The sequence below is a fragment of the Lepidochelys olivacea genome, assembly GCF_965140295.1.
Source record: "Lepidochelys olivacea isolate rLepOli2 genome assembly, chromosome: 2".
In the NCBI taxonomy this organism is placed as follows: Eukaryota; Metazoa; Chordata; order Testudines; family Cheloniidae; genus Lepidochelys; species Lepidochelys olivacea.
Window position 1 is genome coordinate 24,797,253 of NC_140412.1, and position 20,989 is coordinate 24,818,241.

The 20,989-nt window shown below is 43.5% G+C and overlaps 1 protein-coding gene across 4 annotated transcripts in view; it reads right to left on the bottom strand.

The window, feature by feature from the left end:
* Nucleotides 1-20,989, bottom strand: part of COL14A1 (collagen type XIV alpha 1 chain) — a 173,899-nt gene that overhangs the window by 37,811 nt on the left and 115,099 nt on the right. For all 4 annotated transcript variants that reach the window (XM_084621152.1, XM_084621150.1, XM_084621149.1 and 1 more), the window contains 4 exons: nt 19,570-19,647; nt 19,202-19,288; nt 2,589-2,642; nt 1,920-2,015 (listed from right to left, as the gene is read on the bottom strand). In XM_084621152.1, coding sequence (XP_084477278.1) covers nt 1,920-2,015; nt 2,589-2,642; nt 19,202-19,288; nt 19,570-19,647 — 315 coding nt within the window. The remainder of the gene's footprint in view (nt 1-1,919; nt 2,016-2,588; nt 2,643-19,201; nt 19,289-19,569; nt 19,648-20,989) is intronic.

Sequence of the window (20,989 nt, forward strand, 5' to 3'; positions counted from 1 at the left end):
TTGCCAATGCCACCAAGTGGTCAGGCAGGGCTGTGGCAGGCTTTTTTCTTTTTATGGCACTCCCCTTTTTATGGCCACTCTGGCTCTGCAAAGATCTGCCCCTTCAGTAACTCAGCCCTCTGGCCAGGTCACACATTCAAGTTCAACCCTTTCAGGGTATATGTAGAGGGTCCAATAACAGGGTAGATTTCTGGATTAGGCAAGGGATTGGCTTCCCCTTAACTTGGGGCCTCATGGTTCAGACCTTCTATCTTCAGGGATCTCCCTCAGCTAGATTCCCCATTCCAGAGAGAGGCTTCTAGAGCTGGCCCCTCCTTAGGGGCAGGTAGGGGAACCTGGGCTGACCCTCTCCAATGGGTCTCTAACCTTCACTGAGTCACAAATCCCTCCTTTGCTGGCTTGGCAAGGTCATTACAGCCAGCTTTCAGGCTCCTGCAGTGCTCTTTCCCAGGAGATCAGAGCCCACCTCAGCTGTCTGCAAGCTACTGAGCTACTCTGCTCCCCTGTAAGCTCCTCATCTAGCCTGTGCAAGCTTTACAGGTGCAGCGGGGAGAAACATCTGGGCCCAAAGCAATTCTGTAGTCCCTGCCCTTCCAGTGTGGGGTTTGTACAGCCCATGACAAGGTGTTAAGAATAATTTCTATTGAAACCTGTTTAATTATATTACTGTTTTGAATCCGATAGGTTGGTTAAAAAATTCTGTAGAAAGAATACTGTACTCTATTAAATTTGTTTAGATTTTTCTACAAGGAAAAGGTGCTGGGTTGATAGTCCTTAAGGCCTGTGTATATCCATCCACACGAGATTTATTATTGTATATTTTAATACATTATTATATATTATCTATTTTTATAAGTAGATGTGCAGAATTCAATGTTTTTATAATTTTAACAGATAATATTGATGTTTAATTTTAAGCATTTTTTTGCTATTTACATTTTCACAGTTGCACAAAAATTATGGGTTTTAAGTTGCTTTTTTTCAATTTTTATCAATTAACATAGTCGCAGGAAATTATCAGAGGGCCAGACAATGGGGAGGTCAGACAATCATCATCATCTAATGACAGTCAATGCTGAAATTCAAAAAGTTAAATCTTTTATAACCATTAAAACACAAATTGCCAACATCCCAAGTCAAAATGTAGGCAGTAAATATCCTTAAATCAAACTCTAATGAGTTCTCCAGCAGCATTTTTCTTACTTTGTCAGCCTGTAAATTTCAGTTATTATGGATGGAAACATTTTTTCATCAGTTTGTGTGTGTGCAGCAGCATTTACTGATAAAAATCTAATCCTTCCAAGCCTATTTATAAGACAGCATGGGCATTGGAAGTGTAGGTTTTTTGCACTGCTGATGTGTCTCAACATTGGTATTGAGAAACCAGCCCTAAAATAGTATTTCTGGCTCTATGCCTATCAATTCACTCCCTGGCCTCTCCGATGAGGCTGCCAACAAGTGTACCAGTTCGTGCCAGTTAATTTAGGTGATTGAGGTGGTTTTGGTATGTGAACATCTCTCCACTAGGGACTGCACAAAGTCACAAAAAATCAAACAACCAAAAAAATACTATGTTCTAAGTGTTCCTGCCACACACTCCAGCTCGCAGCATTTTTAAAAACTTTTATCTAGATTTGGGTCTGACCCAAACACCTGTGGTCCAAACTGTCTCAAGGTTTAGTGAACTTCGGATCCCAATACATATCTGACTGTTGGAGCTGGCTCCTATGCCAATCGCAGGTTAAACCCAAATCCATGATCCAGACACCTCAGATTTTGGTGAATTTCAGATCTGGATCTGGACTTTGTATCTCAGTCCTAGCTCTAGTTTTATCTAACCTTTTGGTACAACCTAATGTACGGGTTCTGGCAAACTCCTGTGACAAAAGTAAGACCACAGTTGTTCATTTAGGACTTACTGGAAGCCCTTGAATAGAAAGTCCACTTGGCCCTTGGGGTCCTGGATGCCCTTGGGGTCCTGGAGCACCAACTTCACCACGAGGTCCATCTAGGCCCTATGACACCAAAAGGGAAAACATAAAGGCCACAAGTTTAACTCCTACTGTACATAAGAAGGAAGTGTCTGTGTGCAGAATTAAATACCAATAGATTCAACAGCACCTAAAATATGAGTTAACGTGCTGACAGGACAATAAGGCTCCTATTTACAAAGGCCTGATTCCTTTAGGCATGCAAAAAGCCACAAATATATGCTGACAGCAGCAGCACTATGCATTTTACTGCCCCTGACCCAGAAACAAACATGATGTGTAGCCAGTGTGATCCAGGAGACCTGGACGCTGTTCACCCAACAAGCACCAATGGCATCTGGCTACACCCTTTCCTCAAGAACATCAGAGAAGTGAGCTGTAGCCCATGAAAGCTTATGCTCAAATAAACTGGTTAGTCTCTAAGGTGCCACAAGTCCTCCTTTTCTTTTTGCGAATACAGACTAACATGGCTGCTACTCTGAAACCATTCTAGATTTAAGCTCATTCAAAAAAAAGAAAAAACTCTAGATTTAGACACAAACAGACAAACGCCAAAAAAAGGGAGCATGTTACAACGGTTTAGTGGTGGCAGATTACCTTTGGACCTTGATCACCATGATGTCCCTTTGGGCCTCTGACACCCGGACCACCCTGTAAAGCACACGATTAGTGTTAGCAGAAAAGTGAATCCCACCAAAAAAACACAAGTTCTTTCTTCTTCCTGAATCATATTGATTATTCTATTCTTGTAGGCCCCAATTCAGGAAAGCAACCCTACTCAGGGAACTACCTAGGTGTGTGCTTAAGTCCTACAAATTCATTGGGGTTTAAAGCATACGCTTAATAGCAGTCCTATGTAGGGATGGACTTGAGCTCAGGAAAGTACGTAAGCCTGTACCAGTGCATTATAAGGCACTAGCCTATAATGCACTAGGATCAAAATGTTGCTGCAGGCAGTGACCCACCTGGATACACAGGTCAGCTTTTTTTCTTATTGTTAAAATGCTCTCCACATCTGCTCTTTCCAATATCATCACACTGGTAAAGGCAGACTTTCCAATGATTCTAGTAACATTTTTATCAGATAAAACCCCCGAGAGACCCATTGTGTTTGCTATGGTTTAATTTCAGAGCCATTCAATTTCTCGCTCCCCATTTCTCCTTTTTTGCTTTCTTCACAGATGCCTGAATCTTTTAATCATTTGTTAACCAATTGCAGTCTAAATCTTTTGTTAACAGTATCGTATGGGACACTGGAATTGTGCATTTCTAAGGATGACTGCCTTGAATATGTTTCTGATATACATGCAAGACGTGTCTTGCCCTCTTGGATGATTTTAAAGAAATATTTATTTTTACTTTTTTATATTCTTGTAATAAAATATTCACTGATTGTCTCTCTCTACCCCACCCTTGGGATAATGTTTATCTTTTTACAGTGTGAGCATTTCAGGGCCGGGCCAATCTCTGTGTCTGTAAAGAATCTAGTACAATTAGACATCATTCCTCCCCAGGGTGTGGGGAGGTGCTACAAAATATCAAATAGATAATAAAGCAATATAGCAAATGGGACTACTAAGAAGATATTGGCTTACAAGCCAAGCCAAGTAATGTTCACTTTGAGGGGCAAGAAATCAGTGTTCTTTGACACACAAAGTCAATATATGCATTATGACATATCAAAATTATATTACAGGTATGTTAAGCTTGCAAAATCAAGCACTCGTAAATTAAGAAATGCTAGAATTAAAGCTGTCTGTGCAACTTTACTTCCACTTCCTTGTGTGTATACACCACAAACATCTTTAATTACATGATCACATACTATTTTCCCACCCTCATCCTCCTTTGCTCCATGTCTCCCCAGTTCCACTCCCTCATCAGGTCCACATCCCAGTAACTGCCTTTCCACCCCCTCCCTGGCTCCTCATCCTGATCTTGTCCAGCTATTTGCCTGCTGCCCCCCTCTCTAACCAGGCTGGCTTCTCATAACCTGCCCTTCCATCAGGCTGCCTTCTCCTCCATGCTGTTTAGGCACTAGCCGGTAAGGGACTGAAAGCACAGGAGAGAGAGTCTCTCTGCTCTCAGTTCCTGTACCCAGTGCCACAGTGGCTTCCAGAAGGAGCAATTGCATGGATAGTCCTGGTCAGCCTCTGAAGCCTGGGGATGGGGCATACTCAGCCCAGATGAAATCTTCAGAGAATTTCACTGAAATTCTAAAAATTCTGAAGAGCTTGTGTGAACTGAGATTTTCAGAGGCTCATAATTAGGTCAAATTTGGGTGAATTTTCACAGGAACAGCAAAAGACATATCCCTGACAGCAGGGCAACACTCTTATCCAATTTCAAGTCCTTGCTCTAAAGAATGGAGATGCTAGAACCTCTCAATGAAACAACCGTACGAATTTTTTTAAACATAGTCAAAACAACATGCTTTTCCCTAGTCTCATTCTGAGAAACAGATGACATTTTTTGGATAAAACTTAAAAAAAACAAAAAACAAAAACAGCCTGAAGCAGACACATATTTATAGATTTTGTGGCCAGAAGGGACCATTGGATCTACTCTGATCTCCTATGTAACACAGGCCATAAAAATGTCACTCAGTTATCCCTGTTTTGAGCCCAAGCACTTGTGTTTGAGACTAAAGCGTATCTTCCAGAAAAGCATCCACTCTTGATAAGAAGACATCAAGAGCGGAAGAATCCAGCATATCTTTTGGTAGATTGATTATTTGAACAATCACCCTCACAGATAAAAATTTTTGCCTAATTTCTAATTTGAATTTGTCTAGCTTCTGCGTTAAGGCCGTTGGTACCTGTTATGCCTTTCTCTGCTAGATTAAAGATCCCTTTAGTAGTCAGCGTTTTCTCTCCATGGAAGTATTATCCACTGTAATCAAAGCATCTCTCAGTCACAGCCGGTTCTAGAGCGGATGAGCACAGCTGCCACCCTAAGTGCCAACTTCCAGGGGGCACTGAACTGCTGCTGTGATTGGCTGGCCTTTTTTTTTTTTTTGGCTCAGCCGCCTGGGGCCGGGGAGGCCAAAAACATTTATGCTCCTGTTCTGAAGCCTCTTTTTAATAGACTAAACAGACTGAGCTCTTTAGCCTCTCATCGCAAGGCATTTGCTCCAACCCTCAAACATTTTTCAGGCTCTTTTCTGCACCATCTCCAATTTTTCAACATCTTTTACAATGTAGGCACCAGAACTGGATGCAGTATCCCAGTATAGATTTCACCTGGCATGGAAAATTTCAGTCCAAATGGTTAGTCTGGCAAAGTTACAAGCAACTATAAACATGGAAAGCGTCAGGTAACCTGAATTAAAGGCATCACTACATGTGCTGCCTATAAATTACATACTTTCTAAAGGTTTTCATGAGAAATATCCTGAAATTTCATCATAAATGGTTGTGGATAAGTATAAAAAATTTTTAAAGGTCTTTTTTTGAAGCTGATCTTTGAAACTAGTTGCACATAAGAAAAAAAACTCTTGGCTTTAAAAAGAAAAATTCACAAGATGAGACAGGAAGTTTCTCTTCTTTATTTCCCTGAAACAATGTTGAACCAGACAGCTAGCACATGTGAATTTCTGATTCTTAATTAGGTTATAATAGTTTTGTGTTGTTTTTTTATTTAGGCCACTAACTTCTTCCAGAGATTCATGAATCCTACCTGACAGGCTGACAAAAAATATATCTACCTCATAACTGGCCAAAGCCTACAATGATATGAGTCCAGTGCAGTTATTCTTATGCTTTATTTTGGGTGTAGCTACCAAGTAACTCTGCTACTGAACTGTATTATCTATTATGGTTAAGAAGAGCAAATAATTTTATTGGAAAATTAGGTTTTTGTGATCCCAGATATCCATATATTTTCTATGTAGTATTAACAACAGATACCCTTCTAATCAAACCTAAATTTATACAAAGGATGCCATGGGAAGCATTTTTCATACTGAAAGAATTGATAAAAATTAAGCAGATTTACTTGCATTTTCACTTTCCTGATTATCCAGATGCCTTTTTTCTAGGACACTAATTTAATTCATATACATAGGAAATTAAACTTCAAAACACAGTTGATTGCTGTCTAAATTAAAACAAGACAATGGAATCGTTTTTCCATTGCAGCCAGATTTATTTTTTGTTTGAGTGAGATCTGTTATCTCCAGTGAAATATTCACATAAAAAAAAGGCTCCCTGAGAGCTCTTCTTCAAGTCTGCACAGCTATGACTTGAGGGGTTTAAAGCTTTCACGAATGAGATCTTTACTAAATTTAAGTCTTTTTTTTCCCCTGTATGTCTTAAGATTTTTTCTTCTTTATGTATGAAGTGGTTAGGGGCCCAACTTCAACAGATGATTAAATAAATAATTTGCCTCTGGAAAAATTGAGAGAGATCACTAGAAGTATTTAAAAACAGATTATACATCAGGAGAAACAAAGTAAATTAAAATCATACTCCAGGCAAAACTGTTTGGATTAGATGATCCAGGAGGTCTTTTCCAGCCTATCATCTATGATTCTATGAAGAGCTGTGTGTGTTTTTTAAAGTTATGTACACCCTGAGGAGACAGAAGTATTCAATACTATAAAAGAAAATGTACTTAATCAATAAGAGCATTAAAACTTTATTATACACCTTATTATTTGTATTTTCTTAGCTCTTTAGTGTATAACAACAATTTGCTGTTTCACAATGTTCTATTTTATTAATTTATATAGTGCCCATTTTTTCCACATTTCAGTATTGTGATATAAAATGTCAGAAATAGTCAAAGAAAACATAATGCTACCTACAATGGGCAGCACTGTGATCACCAACAATACAGCAATAAAGAACCCATCAAACACAAAGAAATGTAAAAAGGGGTTACCCACCATGTAGTAACTTGTGTTCTTTGTGATGTGTTGTCCCTATGTACAGGGCACTTCAGGTTGCACGTATTTTATGTGCTCACAACTGGAGATTTTTCCCTAGCAGTGTCCATGTGGTCCAAGCATGTGCTTCCACTCTGCTTGTACTCTGCACTGAGGGAAATAAAGGGGGCAACCTTCTCAATCAGTAGTTCCCAGTAAGGGGAAACCAGACAGTAGGGAAGGAGGGTGGATAGTACACTACACATAGGAACAACACATCTAGAACTCAAGTTACTATCAGGTAACTCCTCCTCCTTCTTGCTCAAGCAATTGTCTCTCTATATAGTGCATTTCAGGTGAATCACAAACATTGTCTTTATCAGGAAGCAGGGGCGCTGGAATACTATGATACAACAGATTGAAGCACTATCCTGCCCAGAGAGGCTCCAGAAGCAGCTGCTTGCATCAGTGCATCGCATTCAGCAAAAGTGTGAGCAGAATTCCAAGCTGCTGACATCTGTGGAGCAGCAATAGGAATGTCTCTAAGGGAAGCTACCAAAGCTGCCTGAACCAGGGGTGGCAGGTTTGTATAATTTTTGGTGGTGCCCAGAACGGGTCCAAGTCCCCCCCACACCCACCTGCCTAAGGCTCTGGAAGGGAGTTTGGGTGCGGGAGGGGTGCGGGCTCTGGGCTGGGGCAGGGGTGCAGGAGGGGGTGCAGGCTCTGGGAAGGAGTTTGGGTGCAGGAGGGGGTTTGGAGTGTAGGCTCTGGGAGAGAGTTTGGGTGCAGGAGGGGTGCGGGCTCTGGGAGGGAGTTTGGGGGCTGGATGCGGGCTCTGGGCTGGGACAGGGGGTTGGGGCGCAGAAGGGGGTGCGGGAGCGGTTGGGATGCTGGGTGCGGGCTCTGGAAGGGGGTTTGGGTGTTGTGTGTGGGCTCTGGGATGGGAGAGAGGGGTTGGGGTGTGGGAGTGTGTGCAGGGTGGGGCCAGGGATGAGGAGATTGGGGTGCAGAAGGCAGGCTGCTCCAGGGCTGGGGCGGGGAGCCAGAGAGGAGGACTCCCCCCAGCCCTCTCCCCCCCAGCAGCAGCAAGCTCTGGGGGAAGAGGGGGACCCCTCCCCACCCACCCCCCCCAGCATGACGCTGACCCAAGGCCCCCCAGGCTGCTGCTCAGGAGGCCAGCCAGGATAAGTCCCCCCACCCAAGTCACCTGCCGGGGGGAGGGGGCTGCTATGCATCTCTTCCCCTCCTCCCTCCACAGGTGCAGCAGCTGCCTCAACCTGCCCCCGGTGCCGCTCTCTTGTAGCCAGCGGCAGCCAGCAAAGGAGTGCAGCGTGGAGCTGCAGGGGGCAGCCGCCCACTGTACAGGGCAGGCGGGGATGCTCAGGGGAGGTGTGCGAGGGTGGCAGGTGGGATACTCTGGGGGAGGCGCACGGGGGTGGCAGGCAGGGTCGGGGAGAGACCCGGCCCCAAACATTAGTGGAGCCAGGTCCCCTGGGCCCTGAATTTGCTGGAGCCTGGGCACCATGGGCCCATATAACTTCCTGCGCCTGGCCTGAACTCTAGTTGAATGAGTTCTTATGCCATCCTCAAGTGAGATATCATTCATCTCATAGCAAAGTAGGATTCATCCTGGAATCCATTTTGACTGTCTCTGGGAGAAGATGGCCTCGCCTTTCACACTGTCACAATTCAGGGTATCTGCACTTGTCTTCCTTCTCCATTGTCCACCGAGGGCACTCACTCTAGGCTCCTGGCTCCTCCACCATAACCTCTCTTGGGCAGAGACCCATCTCTCTCCTGCTCCTGATCAGGGTTTTTCCAGGCTGCACAGTTCTCTGCCTAACTGTGATATCCCCAGCAAGCCAGCAACTTCTGTGCTTTGCTTTCTCTTTGAAAGCTATAAACATCTGTAATTACCAGCAGTCACAGGTTACCACACAGCTCTTTATAAGCAAGCACATGTATCCTTAAGGTGAAAATGTTGCAGAGAAAACATTACAAACCATAAAAGAACCTACATGCAGACTAAAAAGCTTACCAGAGGTCACCCCAACTCCAACTTCGGGCTCTGGTAGATGTCAGTCCTTCAAAACCCACCACTGGGTCTTCCCAGTGGTTACAAGTTTGTAATTGTCTCAGATTCAGAACCATAACCATCATGAATAGTTCAGTCTTTCCATTACTGTATATAGCTTGGGCCCTCGAACTTCAGATTCTGGGAACAGGTAATCAGAGGACAATGCTCCTCTCCTCAGAGCAGAGTTTCAAAAGGTTGGGGTTTTGCATAACTAGAAGTGGGAAATTTGCATTTGCCTCTCCATAGAGCAGTGGTTCTCAAACTTTTGTATTGGTGACCCTTTTCACACAGCAAGCCTCTGAGTGTGACCCCCCCTTATAAATTAAAAATGCTTTATTATATTTAACACTATTACAAATGCTGGAGGTGAAGCGGGGTTTGGGGGTGGAGGCTGAAAGCTCGTGATCCCTCATGTAATAACCTTGTGAGACCCTCAGGAGTCACGACCCCCAGTTTGAGAACCTCTGCCGTAGAGATTACCCAAGCAAACACTTGGACCTGTTTGTCCTAAAAGTTCATTCTTGTCTGGCAAGTTGTTCAGTCCTTTGAAGTTCACACCACATCTCTCCCCTATAGAGAAGTTGCATACAATCCCAGCCCACAATAGTAAATAAACTATGCATTTAATACAATGAACTCCAAAGATACTTAAACTTCATTCAATACATTTTTTTCAAGGATATTGCAGGAAATTGCCACGTCTGTCACATATATGTTCTGTGGACGAGACGAGTTTAGGGGACATTTAGAAAGGTTTCATTCCGTGAAGGTAAAAAGCAAGAGCCCTAGGCATGTCCAGTGAATTCCATGCCACCTCTTTTCTGCCAAAGTGGGGTTTAGGGAAAAACAGAAGGAGATGGATAGTTTGGTTGATGTGAAAATCTGACATCACCTTAGGGACAAACTCAGGATGAATTCACCTTAACCTTGTGGAACACTCTATGGAGGAAGTCAGCCAGGAGCACCCCATTCTCCCTGACTCTTCTGGCTTACACGATAAAACCAGAAATGCTCCCTTCATAGATATATGTAACAGGGAACAGGATTGCAGGGTCTTGGTGAGGGTGATTTAAAAAGATGCAATCCCCAGGGTAATACCAGTGTTGCCACAAGAAGGAAGACGCAAATCAAACCCTTCAGGAAGTGGGCAGTAACTGGATGGGAGAACACAGAGTAGGCATCTGCAGGAGGATGACATGGGCTCATTGCCAACCGGTATTCTCTGAGGAAGCTGTCAGATAACCCTTAAGGACAAGAGGTACTTCAGTATGTCTGGGATCTTAGCTTGTAAAGGGGAAATTCCTGGTTGGTTACACCAAAACATAAGTCTTTTTCTACTTTACTTAATAACATTTGCTGGCAGAATCCTTCCTACTGCTGCTCAGGATGGCCCAGACATCAGACAAACAGGCCCTCTCTAACTCTGACATCCATCCAAATACCACGATCTAAGATGAAACGTGACTGGTTTGGGATGGCAAGTCCATCCTTTGTCCTAGATTAGTATCAGATGTATCAGAGGAAGGAGGAGACGAGATTGGGTAGATAGTTGCAGAAGCATTGGGTACCAGAATTGTCAGGCCCACACTGATGCTATAAGGATCATAGAATCATAGAATATCAGGGTTGGAAGGGACCTCAGGAGGTCATCTAATCCAACCTCCTGCTCAAAGCAAGACCAATCCCCAATTTTTGCCCCAGATCCCTAAATGGCCCCCTCAAGGATTGAACTCACAACCCTGGGTTTAGCAGGCCAATGCGCAAACCACTGAGCTATGCCGCCCCTCATAGGAAAGGATGACTTGCTAGTTGTCCTGTCTGTTTTTCCTCAACTCTTGAGTTAAGAGGAGAATGGGGGTGGGATGTGTACCACAAGGCTCCCAAACATTGTATGAGAAACATGTCACCTAAAGACCCTGGCCTGCAGCCCCTCTGGAGCAAAACTCCTTGCAGTTGTTGTTCACATGGGACACAAAGAAATCCATGTATGGGAGACCCCACACCCCAAACACCTCACAGACAATCAGGTTGTGCAACTCCCACTCGTGTTCTGTGAAGAAGAGTCTGATCAGAGAATCCACCAGAGTGTTGTGGATACCTGGCATGTGGATACTGGTTAGTGTAATCAGCATGGGAATGTACCAGAGGGTGATGACCTCCATGCAGAGCTAATGAAGCCCGTGCTCCTCCTTGTTTGTTAATATAATAAACTGCCATCATGATGTCTAACAACACCTGAATTGACTGGTTGCAGATGTAAGGGAGGAATTGCTCGCAGGCTAATCTGACTGCTCTCAGCTCTAACAGATTGATGTGAAGCATAATCTTGTGAGGGGACCACTTCCCCTGTCTCTCCATGTGTGGTCACAGTCTTTGTTGGAAGTGGGGTGTTTGAATGGTACCCCCACTGAGTAAGGGAGGCTAAGCTTCTTTGGGGAACTGTGACTAGCAGGTAGAGACTGCACTTGCCCAAAGTCTACAAGCCTGGTTGCAGGCACATTTGAGGTAAAGCCTCACAAATGAATGTAGGTCTATTCAAAGCAAGGCGTGAAACAAAGCATGAATTACAGTAGCCTTCTCAATATGTAAAAGATGTAGCTAGTAGAAAAGAGATGGATCAGGATAGTAAGCAATGTGTGATAGCTTATAGGTATGGCCTAGCACGTAGTGCAGCGTATGAAAAGCTCATGATCTAGATGGGAATGGGCTATAAAAATTAGTAGACCAATCATAAAGCATGTGCTATGAGGTATTAACCAATAGTATTAAGTGCAAGTGTGTAAATAAGCTGATTCATGATTATGTACATTGTATGTGTGGTATGTGTGGTATGTCCTAGACTCACCCTCTCTGCCAGTCAACTCAAGTGTAGTTTGATTGTATGCCATTAATGATGAGTACAGAGTTCAGCTGATTTCTTGGATACCAGAGAACTGGACAAAGTGTTCTCCCAGAACTGTGTGAGGTGTTCCGGATAAACCGAGTGGAAAAGGTCTCAGAGGGTATCACAACAATGGGTCACATAAGTATTTATGGCCATATGGTTCAACAGCACCAGGCAGGATCATATGGACATTCTGGGGCTCAAATGTATTCACTGAGTGAGTCCAGTGATAGAGAGGAAGCTGTCCTCAGGCTGTAAAAAACCTTGCCCTAATGAATTCTATGGATTGTGAGGGTTCCTGGGTGGACTTCTTCAGGTTCACCTGGAGGCCTAAACTCTTGAACAGAAGCATTGTGCTTGCCTCCCACCATTTCCTGGCAAGATCATCCCTTCAGAAGTCAGTCATCTAAGGAAGGGTAAACTGTGGCCCCTTGCTGACAGGGTACCACTTGCAGCAGGTACCACTGACAGTACATTGGAAAATACTCTTGGAGCCATTGAGAGCCCAAAGGAAAGAGCTCTATATTGGCAGTGCAGTTGACCAGCCACAAATCTCAGGAATCTCCTGTGTGCCAGATGAATGTCTATGTGAAAGCAGGCCACTTTGAGATCGAGGACTGTGAATGAGTTGTCTGAAACTAGTAATGAGATATTGGAGTACAGGATTACCATTCTGAACTTTAGGTAGCAGATGAACTTGTTCAGTTCCCTGCAGTCCAGAATGGGTCTCTATCCCCTGTCTTCTTGGGGACGAAGAAGTACTTTGAGTAGAACTCATTTCCTCTTGAGGTAGAGGTACCAGATCTACTGCCCCCAGTTCGAGGAGTCATTCTACCTCCTGCAGGAGGATGCTCTCATGAGATGGGTCCCCAAAAGAAGATGGGAAAGGGGGTTAGGGAAGGAAGAGAACTGGATGGTGTACCCCAAAGAAATAACCTCTAGTACCCATCTGTCAGTTATGATTTCTGCCCAGGCATGCAGATAATGAGAAAGTTGGCCTCCACAGGCAGGGGAAAGACCAGAGGGGTGGGGCAGATCTTGAGACACAGTTGGTGCACATTTCTTAAAGTTGATTTGTATACCTTCAAATCAGCGGCACTGCTATGGGTACCCGCATGGCCCCACAGTGTGCCAACATTTTTATGGCTGACTTAAAACAACGCTTCCTCAGCTCTTGTCCCCTAATGCCCCTACTCTATTTGTGCTACATTGATGACATCTTCATCATCTGGACCCATGGAAAAGAAGCCCTTGAGGAATTCCACCATGGTTTCAACAATTTCCATCCCACCATCAACCTCAGCCTGGATCAGTCCACACAAGAGATCCACTTCCTGGACACTACGGTACTAATAAGCAATGGTCACATAAACACCACCCTATACCAGAAACCTAATGACCGCTATACTTACCTACATGCCTCCAGCTTTCATCCAGACCACACCACACGATCCATTGTCTACAGCCAAGCTCTACGATACAACCGCATTTGCTCCAACCCCTCAGACAGAGACAAACACCTACAAGATCTCTATCAAGTGTTCTTAGAACTACAATACCCACCTGCTGAAGTGAAGAAACAGATTGACAGAGCCAGAAGAGTACGCAGAAGTTACCTACCACAGGACAGGCCCAACAAAGAAAATAACAGAACGCCACTAGCCATCACCTTCAGCCCCAAACTAAAACCTCTCCAGCACATCATCAAGGATCTACAACCTATCCTGAAGGACGACCCATCACTCTCACAGATCTTGGGAGACAGGCCAGTCCTTGCTTACAGACAGACCCCCAACCTGAAGCAAATACTCACCAGCAACCACGCACCACACAACAGAACCACTAACCCAGGAACCTATCCTTGCAACAAAGCCCGTTGCCAACTGTGTCCACATATCTATTCAGGGGACACTATCATAGGGCCTAATCACACCAGCCACACTATCAGAAGCTCGTTCACCTGTACATCTACCATGTGATATATGCCATCATGTGCCAGCAATGCCCCTCTGCCATGTACATTGGCCAAACCGGACAGTCTCTACGTAAAAGAATAAATGGACACAAATCAGATGTCAAGAATTATAACATTCAAAAACCAGTCGGAGAACACTTCAATCTCTCTGGTCACTCGATTACAGACCTAAAAGTCACAATATTACAACAAAAAAAACTTCAAAAACAGACTCCAGCAAGAGACTGCTGAATTGAAATTAATTTGCAAACTAGACACCATTAAATTAGGCTTGAATAAAGAATCATAGAATCATAGAATATCAGGGCTGGAAGGGACCTCAGCAGGTCATCTAATCCAACCCCCTGCTCAAAGCAGGACTGATCCCCCATTTTTGCCCGAGATCCCTGAATAGCCCCCTCAAAGACTGGGAGTGGATGTGTTATTACACAAAGTAAAACTATTTTCCCATGTTTATTTTCCCTCCTACTGTTCCTCACTGTTCTTGTCAACTGCTGGAAATGGCCCACCTGGATTATCACTACAAAAGGTTTTTTTCCTCTCCTGCTGGTAATAGCTCACCTTACCTGATAACTCTTGTTACAGCGTGAAGAAATGTATTATGCTCAAATACATTTGTTAGTCTCTAAGGTGCCACAAGTACTCCTTTCCTCTCTTGTATGTCTCTTCAGCTTCTCTTGCTTTACTTCCATTTATTCTCTTACTTATCTCTTCTGGGCGGTCTTTTAACTTCCTCGTCTTTGTCTACATATTCTTGTGGCATAATAACTCTTTTATTGCTCTCATTCTTGTTGAATTCTCTTCATTAATTCTTCCTTCTCTTCAACAAGCCTCCATCTATTTAGTTAGAGCCATTCTTTCTTAGACCTTCTCATCCCCGCTGTAGTAATGGCTGCATCCACACTTGCTTCTTTGAAAAACTGCCATTGTTCTTCTATGTTCTCCATCAGTGATGTTAGATCTTCAGATTCTATCACTAAGTTGCAGCTTAAAATGTGCCTTCACAGCTGGATCTAACAACTTTCTAGCATCATGCATACCTTCTGCATTGCCTGGTGTTAGCGTCTTTATTTTTATTGTCCCAATAACAAGATGGTCACTTCCAACAGCAGCACTCATTTAGAATCATAGAATCATAGAATCATAGAATATCAGGGTTGGAAGGGACCCCAGAAGGTCATCTAGTCCAACCCCCTGCTCAAAGCAGGACCAATTCCCAGTTAAATCATCCCAGCCAGGGCTTTGTCAAGCCTGACCTTAAAAACCTCTAAGGAAGGAGATTCTACCACCTCCCTAGGTAACGCATTCCAGTGTTTCACCACCCTCTTAGTGAAAAAGTTTTTCCTAATATCCAATCTAAACCTCCCCCACTGCAACTTGAATTTAAACCCTGGCATTGAACAGTGATCTTCTCCAGCACTTATTAATGATCAAGCTGTCTCTGGGTGAAGCCATCATTTGATTTCAGTTTCAGTTTATGTCTTTCCTTATGTGGAAATAGCATACCCCCAATGCAGAAGTCAACATAATGTTCTCCCCATTGTTAGTCTGTCCTGGGATGCCATGTCTGCCCATAATGTGTTCATATCCAATATTATCATCATCACCAATTTGTGCATTTAGATCTTCCCTGAGGATAACAATATCATATTTGCCAAGGATGCTGTGCAATCTTTCAGAGAAACAGTTGAACCCAGGGGTTGGCAACCTTCGGCCCATGGCCCATCAGAGTAATCCGCTGGTGGACCGAAAGACAGTTTGTTTACGTTGACCGTCCGCAGGCATGGCTCCCCGCAGCTTCCAGTAGCCGCAGTTCACCATTCCCGGCCAATGGGAGCCGAGGGAAGTGACAGACTCCTCCTGCTCCTGTTGCTATTCTTCCCCATGCTACTGAAGTTGTGGTTCCTCAGAAGGCTGAAGAAGCTTCTCTTCTATCCTAGGAGTCCTAGGCATGCTGGGGTCCTTGTGCGACAAGGCAGTTATACTGGATGGTAATTACATGGGTCTTCCAAGGCCCAATACTGCCACTAAAAGAACTCATAGCCCCTCACTACCGGGCTGCAGCAGGAAGGGTACCAATGAAAATAGGGGTAATATTCCGTCACACAGGAGTAGTTAGAAATGCTGGAAACTCCACCCACGCAAGCAGTGCCTCAGGGTATAGTCCAGGACCGGGTGTCCATCGTAGTCCTTTTCTGACTCTGAGGAGTTGATCATGGAGAGGGAGTCCTTAATACCAGAGGAAATGGTGTTGATCTGCCTCTACTTGTTGATAGTAACAGAGACAGTCTGGCTTGACCCCTACTTGTAGATGAGGATGAGTATCATAACAAAATAGTACCGACTGAAGTTCTGGGGCTGGGCATTGTGGTCTGAAGTGGAGAGATGACTCCAGTTCCGGGAGCAGTAGAAGGTCTTCCAGAGTGGAGCAGTGAATCATAGTTGATGGAGTCATTTTCATAACTCGGGTCGTTGAAGTAGAGGGTGCCAGATCTGGCAGTACCAGCTAGGATTTTGGTGCCAAAGAAGCAGTCCCATTACCGGAGTGTGCTCCAGTTTTCCCTTTTGAAATCTTGATCTGGTGCTTCTCAGCGCCAGATGGTCCCGTTCCAGAGCACAAGGCTCCTGATGACTTGGTTTGGGACTTTCCCTCATACCTGGAAGGCTGCTATTCTTTCTTCCTCATAACACAGTCATTTGCAGACTTGAAGTGGGATTGAGAACATTCCCTCACAACCAGTTAGGGCCTGAGTCTGCAAGCCTTCCACATCCAAACCTCCCACTTACTTCATATAAACTTTTGCACATGAAGCAGCTGCAGGACTGGGACTTAATATCTCTACTCAAAATTACTTATCCATCTCTTTATTTTCATGCAATTTCTCTGCTAGAGAAGAGAGAGCAAGGCAAGTGTATTCACTACACACCTCCACTGAAACACCATTTCTGAAATATCTATCCATATGCAGCTGTTTGGGGAGGGTTTGGCATACACCACACTTGAGAGATTTCAGCAAAGGCAAGTATCCTTCCTTTCTTTTGAGTACATAAGCCAGGTATGTGAGGCTAACATGAACTATTTTCTAGTTCACCAATCAATTCAAAACAAACTTCAATAGCATATAGCTCAAAGAAACAGATCAGGATGTTCTCCTAGGACCTAGCCTATTGTAAGAGAATGTCAACAAAATTCTGCTCTTACCTATAGTTCTAAGGGAGTGTCTGCCTCCAGATCTTCCTTTCTTGGTGCCATTGTGATAATTGAGAGGACTCACACAGTTACTTTTTTAAATGCCAAGCTAAAATTTACTTCACTCACAAGGTGCAAAATGACTGGGTTACTGGTTATTAAAAATGTAGATACCACTACCATAGGCATCTTAAAATATTATACATGAGACATATGGGAAAGAAAAGGATACACAGTACAAAATAAAATAGACTAAATTAATGACAATAAAATAGAGTAAATTAAAATGGATGATTTTAGATAAACCACTAAACATCAGAGTTATTCTAAAGCACTGGATTATTAAAAGGAAAGAAATGACTTACCCAGAACATATTCTGTATTATGTCATTGGCCTGGTATACTCTAACAATACATGTGGCAATACAATTTTGATTCACTAGCCACCATAAGAGGCACATTTTGTAGGAGTGAAAAACAACAGTGAAAGAAAAATGCCTACCAATGTTGAAAAGAAGCATGTTTCTGTAAAGTTCAGGGGCCACCATGGAGTCATGGCAGGGATTAATTTCATCCTAGAATCCTAGCTAGAATTGATTCCACTTGAATGCAAAAATCCCATCAGGTGAAAGGATTTCTTGAAAAAGCCTGCAGTAGTGTCAGATAATTACAGCCCTTAGGGGCTAGTTTAGCAGTCCTTTCACACTTATCACTCCCACTGACACCACTGAAGGACTACAAGATAAAAATCATATTGTCCTTAAAATAATTAGAATTTTGACTGGATTCCTGTATCCACTTGAAATGAACTCTGGCTGCTCAGACACAGAAAACATGTTCAAGAACAGTTCATTCTTGTAAAAAGATTAACCCCCAAGATGCTGCCAGCATAAGTGTCGGCTTGGATATGCGGTGCATCTGTCTAAAGTGCAAGTTGGGCCTGTCCAGTGTCTAGTCTGATTTGTGCACTCAAGGCTTTTCAGAAAACTATTTTCCTTCCTGAGTCAACATTTTTTACTTAATCACAACAGCTCTTCTCCCTTATCCTTTTTCTCTGTCCCTTTACAATGTGATTATATATCATCTATATCTCTCTGTGTTCGCATAAATGTATTCATGAATTCCAAACCTGAGGTCCTCAATTTACATGAAAATCTCTATGTAAACTTAGTGCCAGTCCTATGAAGCTAATCATACAGGTTTACACTGCAGGTTTAAAAGAAAAAGCACATCCAACTGTTGTGTAAATTTGTTAGGGACACTGGTAAAGAAAAAAAAATCCCATCATTGCAAACTAGAATTAATATTTTTAAACTGCTAAAAATCAGCCAACCGAGGCCGAATTGTAGCATTTAGCCACTGGCCTGAGTAAGAGCACCACAGAGATTTTAGGGAGACATTGAACCACCCTCTCTCTCTGATCTGCTTGATACAAGGGAGACTGTAGGTTGCACCATGTTTTAGAAGTGCGTCCAGCCTGGTCTGAGATGATGTGGAAGGAGGGCAGGGTCATGTACCCCTTTTGTGTCCCTGTGGACAAGATGAACCACAAGAGGAACAGTCCTTAAGTTCCTCCAAGCAGAGAGACTGCAAAAGAGTTTAGCTCTAATCCAGGCCATGCAAGGTGGGAAAGGCTTCTTTCAACTCCCTGCCTCACACTCTCTGCATCCTCCTAAGGGCCAGGCACAATCTGGCCTTTAATTCATATGCATATTGTTACTGATCAGGTGTTTCAGAAAGCTAGATTCCAAGGTGTATTTAAACGTGTGTACTAGAAAGCATTCAGATAACACTATGGTGGTTTAAAAAAAAGTGGCAAATGGGTGGCATTTGCATAGCATGTCTCTTGACTCTAGAGACAGAAATCAAAGTTTCTACAAATTGACATATTATTATTTGTATTACCGTAGCACCTAGGAGCCCTAGTCATGGACAGGACTGCACTCTGCTAACTGCTGTACAAACAGAACAAATACAGTCAATCTTACTGCCCTGCAGTTGGATTATACGATAAGAATTTGGTTCACTAATAGGGTTAGCTTTTTAAAGCTACTGCATGAGGTCTTCACTAGCTAAGTGGAGTGAATATGCATCTCTCTGCCAGCTGTAATTAATTGTAATAACTAAAACAGTACAGCGTATCCCTTTTTCCCAGCAAATAAGACTGAAGAGTGGAGTATCTGGTACATCTGAGTACAAACATGAATAAACGCTTACCGGTGGTCCGGGAGGTCCGAGTGGTCCTTTGCTAAATTCGGAACAGGAGCAAGAATGAGGAAGAGATGGGCAACTTTCCTCATCTCTCTGAGAAGAGAGCAAAATAGTAAGTCTGTATTCAAAATATAAATTCAACAGCTGAGAATTTATAGATCAAGACAACAAATATTGAAAGGAAAATTCAAAAGCTCCTAAATAATTTAGGAGCATGAGACCCATTGAATTTCAATCGGACTCTTGCTCCAAAGACAATTAGGTCCTTTTGAAAATCCCACCTATTGATTTCATGAGGAAAATTGCAAAAGTATTTGGTCTTGATGCAAGAAAAAAAAAGGTACGATGGTAGTTTTAAAAAAAGGGATTCTTACCAAGGCAGGAAGTTCGCAGCATTTGTCTCTATTGGCCCAGGAGGTGGTACAAACAATGTCAAACATCTGTAACTGGAACTGTTTGGAAAAAAAGGAATAAAATTCAACGTGTCTGTTAGAAGTTCAGTGAAAAGGGGAGCCACTGCAAAGGGGGGGGGGGCATTGATCAGGGCACACAGGAGACTGATGACAGAGACACGTGAGTAGATTTAAAGCAGCAGGTCACAACTGTACCAACTTTAATATAAAAATGGGGGGAGGGGAGTGTGGTTGACCACCCTGTCCAAAATACCAGGCTTTAATTGGGACCACTATGGGCTTGAATGGCATCATGCCCACTCCTGCTTCTGAATTCCCAATTCAGCCCCATGCTGCAACCCACCACCCTCCCCCCTCAAGGGGGAATGAGGCTACAATCAAGAAGGAGCTCTGTTTGTACAAACATTCTTTTTGCGAATACAGACTAACACGGCTGCTACTCTGAAACCTGTAAAAACTAAATACTTCCTCTGACCTCACAGGTCCCATGCTCAGATTTACTCTGGAACCTGTTCCCCTGAAGCCTTTTACTTGCACTGCACACCTGCCACAAGTTGTGACAATATTTAGTGACATTTATTACCACTTCTAGTTTTATTTTATTTTTTAAATTAACTCTTTTCAATCCTTATTATCCCCAGCTACCAGGGCTCAGGATACCATGAGAAAAGCAACAACAACAAAACACATCACCAGACATCTTGCCAAAAACACACACAAAGAGGGAAAAATTCCTTCCTGACCCACTAAAATGATTGGGTTAAACTTACTGCAAGCCTGGAAACCCAGCTCTAATGGCTACCCCATCTATATGGCAAAGGGGTTGGGACTGCTTTCAGAACCAAGAATGGCTGATGTGTGTCCAGGAGTGCTTAACACATGAGAGGGTGGGTTTGGTGGGGCCATTTGGCTTCCTTACCTCCCCGAATTGGCCAATGGGGGTTAAAGGAGGTGGAACTTCTGCTCCACTCTCCCCAGCCCAAGCCCCACTCTACAGTGTTCTGGGTGGGGAGACAGGAAAAAGGAAGGGGAAAGTGGTAACAGAGAGCACACTGCCCTCAAACCGGGACCCCAGAAGGTGGCCATTCCCCTGCCAGCCCAATCAAACACCTCACCTCTCTAGCTAAGTCGGGAAGAGGCAATCTTAAATGGGCTTGCACACCCATTGCACACCCAGGATATAGCCTAAATACAAAAGTTCGCCACACCACAATACATTTTAAAATGGTACAGAAAATGCTGATTTAATACAGAAGTCATCGACTGTGTAAAATGATGAAAATACCGGAAAAATATATAAGAGAAAGTAAATGAACTGTAGAAACAGAATGAAAACCCTTCGTTAAATGCAAAGATAGGTCTCAGAAAGGTTCCTCCTGAA